Here is a 9,107-nt window from a genome sequence, read left to right as displayed (position 1 = left end):
AAAAGATTGGTGTGGCACGGCCCCTGAGGTTGGATATGGATCAATATAAATAGGTACAACCCTATGATGGATCATACCGAATTGGATCCAAATCTGTTAATAATTGCAACCTGTAAATTATTAACATGCGGATCATGCACCAAAATCAATAGTTGCCGTAGGGTATAAAGAATATGGCTTTTCTTAATTTAGAACCAAACTTTGAAAGTAAAGAATATTCAGAATTTCCATTGCTAACCTTTACCTGAAACAGTCAAATTTTGAATGGAAAGATAACTCCATAAAACGGGTTCAAAGTTCACCATCCAAAAATCGTGTGCCTCAATGAACAATCCAGCCAAGCTTTAGAACTTTGCTGTATCACATTCACGAGATTTCACTGATATTACTCTAATGTAAAGAAGTGAACATGGGGAATTACTGGTCCAAAACACATAATGTCAATACTTCATCTGTGAACGGTGCCCTTTACCGGGGACAAACTGTTTTTTCAGAGTTTAATTTTATGGTTCTGATTCCACTACATCCAGAAAGGCTGTTGTTCAGATGTCTGTGTTATCCCTGATAGTATAAGTCGTGTTTTGATTTATTGGGCACACATTCAGATGTTGAATAAAATTTGAGCCTGGTAAAAATATAAAATATGAACATAGAACATAAGAAATAAAAACGATTAGAAAAACAGACTGGACTTCATTTCTCTATGATTCCGAGTCACATTTAGTGATTAACCCAGCCATAATGTATGTAAATCATCCACTTACAGGTGCCGGTAGTGTAGTTAATATTTGGAGGTGTTATCAAGATAAATACGGTGGACGGGGCAGCGACAATAAAAGACCGACATTTGACACAAGAAGTGGATCACACTTTTTGTATTCTTTCAGAATATGAACAATTTTAATCAAACACTGACACACCAAAATGCGATAAACAATTAAAGTGCATGTACATTAGAAAAGTTACATTGCAGGAACTTGTTTCATAATGTGAACTTAGTGTGAACTAGTTTTAGAGTATAAAATTAATAACAATCATTATGGCATTATGTTAGCAATGCATAATATTTAAGTCATTGGTGCATTGTTTAACTTGAAAAAATATAGGTTACAGATCGAGTTCAAGTGTAGTGCCCTTTGTATGGATATAGATCTGCTACCGTGTACATATCATAACAGCCCATTTATTCATGTTTATGTCCGTTCTACAAAAAAAAGGTTAACAGGTTAAAGAGGGCTGTTGGAAATGGTTCGTTTATTAAAATTGGTAACTTGCAGATCCCACACATCTCTTTAACTTGAAGTTATTTAGTAGAATATAAACAGATCCTCCCCTTATTAGACCAACATTACATCAAAGGTATCAGACAGTGCTCTACAATCCAGGTTACCCTGATGCTATATTATAGAAGCCAATGAAATAAACGTGAGCATGCAACTGGGAGCATAGCCTCTCTATGAAACATAGTATTCATCCAAATTCGCACTGTAATTTTGGTACCAATTAGACTCGACATGCCCCCTCTCATTTAAGGACAGGATTGCTGGTGTTTAAACGTAATGGGGCTTTAAATTATAATGATTATTTACAAAAAAAATTCATCATTTTTATATAAACCTAATTTGCTGTGCTTGTTCCAGTTATAATGACACAATTGCTGGTGTTTAAACTTAAAGGAGCTTTAAGAGTAATTAATTAATGATTAATACTTATATTTTATGTACTGACATTTGCTGTGCTTGTTCCAAAGCTAAATTCCAAAAATAATCTGTAACAACATATACTGACCTTGTCATGTACAATGAAAGATATATATCAATTATTTTCATAATACATAAGTAAAAACATACTAATCTTTATGTTCTATTAATTTAGAATAAAAATAAATAATTATTAATTAATTTTCTCATAAATCAACATTATCCCATATTTTCATACACGGTCATTGGGACACAAATATCCACTAGCAGATCGTTTTCACACATTGTCCAAAGAATTTTTAGTTTTCCTTAATAATCCACCCTTTTCCATCCTCGGTGACTGAAAGATACATAGGTAAATCAGATTTTATCCTGAGGCATTACCACTTTATCAAGAAAATACTGTAATCAATTTTATAGACTCATCTAATTATACAAAAAGTATGATCGTGCTATGAACCAGGAACTGACCATGTTGATGGATGAAATTCAAAAATCCAATTCACCAAATCGAATTTTCATGTCAATCAGACTTGAATTGATGGGGCCTTAGGCTTTTTCGAAGAGCGCCATCCCAAGAACAAGAAGAACAAGATGAGTAGCGGTTAGCGACCAGTTTCTGGTCCAAATATGCAAGCATTTGTTCACTGAGTACAAAGCATTTTGCCCCATTGTCCACTGCAAGGATTTAACTAGTAAAGGATTTTTAAACATCTATATCTCAGTAATGAGTTGGCAGATATGACTCAAATTTTGAAACACAAGCTGACTTGAACATTTGTTGAGTGGAAAAATGATTTGGTAGTACATGTATTAGACTGCATTCTTAACTTGCATAGATTGACCTCGAGAATGTGAAAATAATAGTTATCTTATCATACTGTAATATTTGATCGGTGTCTATGTTTGACGCTTTACATTCGTCCCTTATTGTTGTGACCTGCCAATTCAAGCCAGCGAAAAGAGACTATTATTCTTAGCAATGATTCAATCATACTAGATTGTCCAAAAACAAAACAGAAGAGAAAACAACACTTACCAACTTTACCTTCTGCTTGGAGTTTTAGTAAATGCTGATCAACATTCTCTGCTGCTTTGCCATGTAACACCACTGGTACACCCTTTCATGGAAAAGAGAGAGAGGATTTGGGTTTAATCTTTATTGCAATAATTTTTTAGCAGTGGGAGGAAACTGGTAGGGTGGGGGGGGGGGGGCTGGAAAAAACCTGTGTGGTTAAACTGTAGGCAACCTTACTCATGTAAAAGCCAGGTATCAAAACTATGCCAAGTGACCAAAAGAGAGAAAGAGAAATGGCGTTTAACAGAAGACGTTGGATATGCGACACTACTCACGTACAACCGGGGAATCGAAACCACACCTGTTGACCCAATGGCAAACCATTAGTTATTTATATTAAGACCCTTTGTTACTGCTAGCTTATGCTGAATATGATTTTAGATTTTGTTCACAAGTTAGTAAGGATTGCTTCCCTTTAATCTTGAAGTTTTGATAAAGTCACCAATGTCAACATTGTATTTAGTCAGTTTTATAGTATGTTAATGTTATAAATTGACCATTGTTATGAATACATAGGGGGTGGGACATTGAACAGAATATGAAATTGGTTGCGTAACTTTTAGACACTTCAATAATTATACCTTTGACTGTAGTGATATTGTTAAACGAAACATAATCTACTGCGACTATCATACATTTGTTAGATTAGACAATTTGTACACTAAAGCTAATGAAGATGGAAACATGCCATGCAGTGTGCTATGACAGCACCACGGCATATTCTCTTTATTTTAATTTCACATGTCAGGATTTCTTTTACATGGAACCTAGTTTTATCGTTCCATCTGACATAGGGATAGGTGTTACAGGATGGAGGTCCTGGGGATAATGGTTGGCCTAGAACATTTGTACAAGCTTAGAATAATTATTGCATATATAAATATTTTGTATGCTTTTGATATCTTACCACATAAATCTTTTTGACTATATCCATCACTGTTCGTGGATCTCCTTTACTGCCTTGTAGATATTCAAGAACTTGTTTCTCCCGTGAAATACGATGGGCAATATAATCTGTTGTAGTCTTTACACCATCTTCTATCACGGGGCCGTGACCTGGATAAATTCTGACAGGTTTCAAATCTAAAATATCTTGTAACGATTTCATATACTCTATTAGGTTTTGAACTGTCTGAAATATAATCATAAGATAAAGTTTGGGGGAATTAAATTAAAAGAATCAAGAAAATGTAAATGAAAAAAATGATCCTCAGATGTACCGCTCTCTGATTATGTTTACTAAAGGTTGTCTGTATGTAAATCGGGTGGGGGGAACTGCTTAATTTTAATTTGTAACTTTAAGGCTGAGTGCGTAAAATAATATTTAGGGTTCTAGCATTACTGGTTTAATATGGGATATCAAGACAAGCAACTTAAAATTTCTCAAAATCTTTACATAGTTATGACTTTACACACTATTGAGAAACCGTGAAATTTTTTCGGCAATCATGTATATTAAGTAAGTCGATCAAAGCAGATAAATTTGTTAAACACAGTAGGTGTATAATACACTCTGTATAACTCTGTAAATAGGTTCATTATTTAATTACTAAGCTAATCCTGTCTATTATCAATAATAATCGAGATTAGTAATAGTTATACCATAAGTATAGTAAATATTTTTTGGAATTTTGAATATAATTCACCATATCTTTATGTCAGATTGTGCATATTCCCGGTCAGATATCTGCCAATCCATGTTGGACATACTGAAACAACATCCCTGTTTTTAGGTTATATAATGACTAATATGGCTGTGTTTTCAGAAGAGACAGATACTATAAAACTTACTGTTGAAGAACCATTTATAATAGTATCTCCTGAGAAAAGTGATTGTTCTTCTTCTAAATATAATATCATATGGTCATTGCTATGTCCTGGATTATACAATGCCCTGAAACATATTCGACAAACATTACACCGATTTGGGGCAAATCCTTATCAGACAGTAATATGCATGTTTAAAAAATAATCTAAGTCTAGACTTGGAAATAGGATGCCTCAGATTGCTATGCTGAATTTTCTGGAATTATGTTGTAGTGATAAAACTGGGAACGGAAACAATTGATGCACTGTGGTGACAAGGGGAACAATCCCATTCTACTTTACCCATGTTCTTTGTATTATAAGACAGTTCTTGAGACAGTTATCAGAACTTTCTGCCACCGATTATTCTCATCTCATACTGGTAAGCAAAATATACATAATATAATAAAAAGAAAACATAACTGCAAAATGTGTTTCAGTGCTTTATATTTTACCCTTACTATAGGAGGGGGGTTGGATGGCCGAATGGTTAGCATGTGCACGCTGTATCATAAGGCCTGTCATTGAGTCAACTGGCGTGGTTTCGAATACCCGGTTGTACGTGACAAGGTGTAGGGTCGCTTGTCCAACCTGGTGGGTTTTCTCCGGGTCCTCCGGTTTCCTCCCACTGCTAAAGACCCTTACGTGCAAGCGAGTTATTGAAATAAAATTAAACCATATGTTAGTCCCGAAATGACCTAGTTTGTGTCGAGTGGACGTTAAACCCCATTTATCTCTCTCTCTCTTACTATAGGAACATGTCTTAGGATTCAAACATTAGTTGATTATGTCCAGAATAGGAGGCATGTAGAATGGGGTCGTACTGTAGCTGATACAATTACTTATGCCAATTTCAACATTATAAATCTTGGAGTAGGAGAGATTTATTCTTTACAGGTTTTGCTCCTTGGAGATGCCGAATTGACAACAACATGAAAGATCTGCCAGTCCTAAAACTAGATGTGACTGAGGAAAATAGGGATGTAATCAAAGCTGAGGAAGTATATAGAGTTGGTGCATGCCTTGTCACACGAAATTATTGTGTTTACTAGTTGGACGCCTTAATACAGAATTCAAATACCAGATTCTTTAATGGGTTATCAACATGCAAAATACAATCATTGGTACTTCTATTTAAAGCCTACCTAAGAGTGGCGCCCTCTGTGTGGAAGGTATGATTATGTTCTATGAATGTATAATCTAAACCAATATTTACTTCATCTCCTACTGGCTTCTTCATCTTAGATACTTTAATTTCTTTACCTGAACAAAAACTCCACACATTAAGAAAATATAAAATAGAGAAAGATTCTTTACTGTATGACATGTATGAGAAAGGGGAGTTTGCTGGTTTAACGTGTGTGCTTCTATACTTGAGCAATATTCTGTTTGGAAATTGGGTTTTGAAAAATCTGCTAATTTTCAGGCATTCAAAATGACTGATGGGATGCATCTAGTTTCAGTCATTTTCCATAGCCCTTGGTCATAACCGGCATATACAGCTGAAATAGAACCCATTGTTAGATCAAAAGGTCTGTCAATGAGTCAAGTGGTGTAGTTTCGATTCCCTAGCTGCTTAAACCCTGCTTCGCTCTCTCTCTCTGGAAAGGGAAGAAATGAAATATGGACATGGAACATACCGTGTGATACCAGGGAAATTTTTCCTGAAGGTGGTACTACATAAGTATTACCAAATCAATACTTTATTTTACCCTTTTAGCACCTAATACATGTAAATATTGACTACTGCAGTTCCCTGAAAAAACAGAGATAGGTGATCTTTTTTACATTGTGTTTTGAAGTTTATTTTCGAAACTGCCCGAAGCTATTACTCCCTAGGCCTCCTCAATTTGACTGAGTCACTGAACAAATATCTGGTCCTTCAATAGTTCTACATATGACTTTGGCAATTTAAGGTGCTAGAGTGGCCTGTAATCTTATACACACTGTCATTTTGAGTGGTCCTGTTGCTAATGGGTTAACCTAATTCAAACAGTGAGGCTGATGTCCCCAACCTAAATACCAAAATAAATAGGTTACTTATCTTTTTATAAAGCATAACTACATGATCCAGCAATAAAATCGTTTATCACTCATGACTCTGCATAACTTAAGTACAAAATACTAATTATTGGAGTCAGTAATTGTGTAGCTAATGAAACTATACATCATGTTCCAAAGCATCAACAAATCAAATTGCTCGTCTTTGCTTATACTCATTACCAAACTTAATCAAGGTAGTATATATTGAAATTACATGTATAAACCAAGTTTGATCACAGTCTTGCATGAGTACTATATACCCAAAAATTCCAAAAATACAGAAAAAGAGCTTAAATCTGATAATCCCTAAATACTGAAAAATTAGCGACCCCATTGCAATTGGTTTCTGGGGCTTCAAGTGTGCTCATGTGAAATGAAACCAACGTTTGCATGTATAACAGTAAATGCAGTCCTGATCCCTTGTACAGTTTTTTTCTGCATGTAGGGAATGGCCATATACCAGGAGAAGACTGAAACTTTTATGATTGGGCGTGAAGGCCATGGAAAAAAACAATGTCACACAAAATGGCAGCCGATAGTCTGCAATAAATTATTTCTGTGCATTTTGCCTCAGATTGCAGCTAATATGATACAGATTTTCATGAAATAATGCTTACAACCTGCATTGGGATGTTTTTTCTCACTAGTTCATAAAGAAAATGCCGTGCTGAATGGTGTAAATGGGAGTTTTTGCCGTCCGTAGAAACCCTAACCCATGACCCACCTAGAGTGCGCCACAATCTTTATAGGTGGCCTAGCCTGACCCATGACCTACCTACAGTGTCCCACAAGTCTTATGTGTGACATAGCGTGATCCATGACCAACCTAGAATGTCCCACTATATTATACGAGACCTAGCGTGACCCATAATACCCACCTAGAGTGCGCCACAATCTTTATAGGTGGCCTAGCCTGACCCATGACCCACCTTACAATTTTTATGCATGGCCTAGGTTTTTTTTTAAGGTAATTAGTGTTGTTTTTTTTGCTATTTAATGATTTTTCGGTATTTAAGGTTTTTCAGATTTTTGGGGTAATTAACTGCCAAAAACAATTTTTCAGTATTTTTTAAGGGGTTTTTTTTTTTCTGTATTTTTCAGATTTTTGTCAGTATTTTCAGAATATAGTGCAGCCAATATGCAATTACTCACTATGTAGTAAATTTTGACATACATCAGGTATGGCACCAACATGATCAATATGAAAATGTGTAATGACTATCTCTTGTATACTTGTGGTATTTTCCTCTAGAGTGGATTTCAGTAATTTAATATATTCATCTTTCCCAGGATTGGTTGTGTCTATCAGTAATCTTCTGTTTTAAGAATAAAAAATGAAATTTAGTCATACAAGTAAACAGAGTTGGTGTAGTTCAAAATATCAGAAAAATATAAAGACATTTTAAAACTGGTACAGAAAAAAAAAAAAAATGTGAAAAAATGCTGCAAAAAAAATATAATTGATCATAAAGGGGCCAAACAATCTTTCATAGAAATAATGTTAAAATGTTTTATTTGGGGAAAACCTTAACTGAAATTACGACCCTTTCCTATCGTATTATCAAGCTGTACACACACACCACCTGTGTTTTCAAAATATTAATTGAGCAAGCTTGAAATGTAAGAAACAAAGTCCAACTAAATGGCGGGCTGTGGACTGTAACACTAATAGAAAAGCTAGATTGCCAGGCAATAAAAAATATGCCCACAGCAGCTAAAGTTGTTTGGGCATTCAACAAGTGTTGTTGCCTGTTTCCCCTCCCCCCCCCCCCCCCACTTACCTAAATATCATTTCATCATATAAAGTTATTTAAATTTGTGTGTTACCATATATTTATATCTCAATGGCCCCTGCCAAGTCGTTTTACAGCAGGGGACATATTTTTTAACAGCATGTTGTGTCTCTCAAACTGACTATTGCAAGGTAAGCAAGGTCTTATTTTCTCTCTAAAATGTTCCTTTACATTGTACAGGCGTTCACAGGGACTGACACGCGACTATTTAGCAGTAAAAAGCTGCCCAGTAAAATTGACTTGAGGTCAGAACTTTTTCGACAAGGATTCAATAGCGCGGTTTCTGAACGTACAGGGCGAGTGTAATGTCAATGCGACCTACCTGAACTACACTTAACATTATATTAACAGTGCTCTCGTGGGTTTTGGCAAATGCTCATTACAGTTAACAAATGACAACGACATACCTTTGTCCTGTGCCAACCAGATAAGAATTTGTGCCCTGTAATGTCATCGGACTTGGATTACAGCCCAAAATACGTAAAACACGAGAAGAGAGCCGTTCAATATTTAACATGACATTTGGTGCCGCCATTTTTACTATCACGTGATCAATGTTTACAATATTTTCATTCTTTGTTATCCAGCATTTCAGAGAAGAAACTTATATTCGTTTTGACAATCGAGGCTATTCTGTCTATTTTCTGGATTTTATTCTTACATGTACATTTCATAAGTTATATGAAC

General features: G+C 35.3%; 1 protein-coding gene across 1 annotated transcript; it reads right to left on the bottom strand.

Moving 5' to 3' along the window:
• Positions 1-1,691: 1,691 nt before the first annotated feature.
• On the bottom strand, positions 1,692-8,988 carry LOC126829530 (endoribonuclease LACTB2). The gene is made up of 7 exons (XM_050559463.2): positions 8,828-8,988; positions 7,780-7,943; positions 5,730-5,847; positions 4,570-4,672; positions 3,686-3,910; positions 2,740-2,821; positions 1,692-2,040 (listed from the first exon to the last, which is right to left on the bottom strand). The coding sequence occupies exons 1-7, from the start codon at positions 8,953-8,955 to the stop codon at positions 2,000-2,002; spliced, it is 861 nt and encodes a 286-aa protein (XP_050415420.1). The 5' UTR covers positions 8,956-8,988; the 3' UTR covers positions 1,692-1,999.
• Between the last annotated feature and the right edge of the window lie 119 nt (positions 8,989-9,107).

The sequence above is a fragment of the Patella vulgata genome, chromosome 1 (assembly GCF_932274485.2).
Source record: "Patella vulgata chromosome 1, xgPatVulg1.2, whole genome shotgun sequence".
NCBI classification, from domain to species: domain Eukaryota; kingdom Metazoa; phylum Mollusca; class Gastropoda; family Patellidae; genus Patella; species Patella vulgata.
This window is presented reverse-complemented; position numbering and strand designations above follow the sequence as displayed.

Bases quoted from the DNA above. Each gene is read 5' to 3' on its own strand.
- LOC126829530 (XM_050559463.2), bottom strand. From the start codon at position 8,955: ATGGCGGCACCAAATGTCATGTTAAATATTGAACGGCTCTCTTCTCGT. The intron at 7,944-8,827 runs GTATGTCGTTGT...TTCTTAAAACAG, and splicing joins CTGGTTGGCACAGGACAAAG to AAGATTACTGATAGACACAA. The intron at 3,911-4,569 runs GTAAGTTTTATA...ATTATATTTCAG, and splicing joins TTATAAATGGTTCTTCAACA to ACAGTTCAAAACCTAATAGA.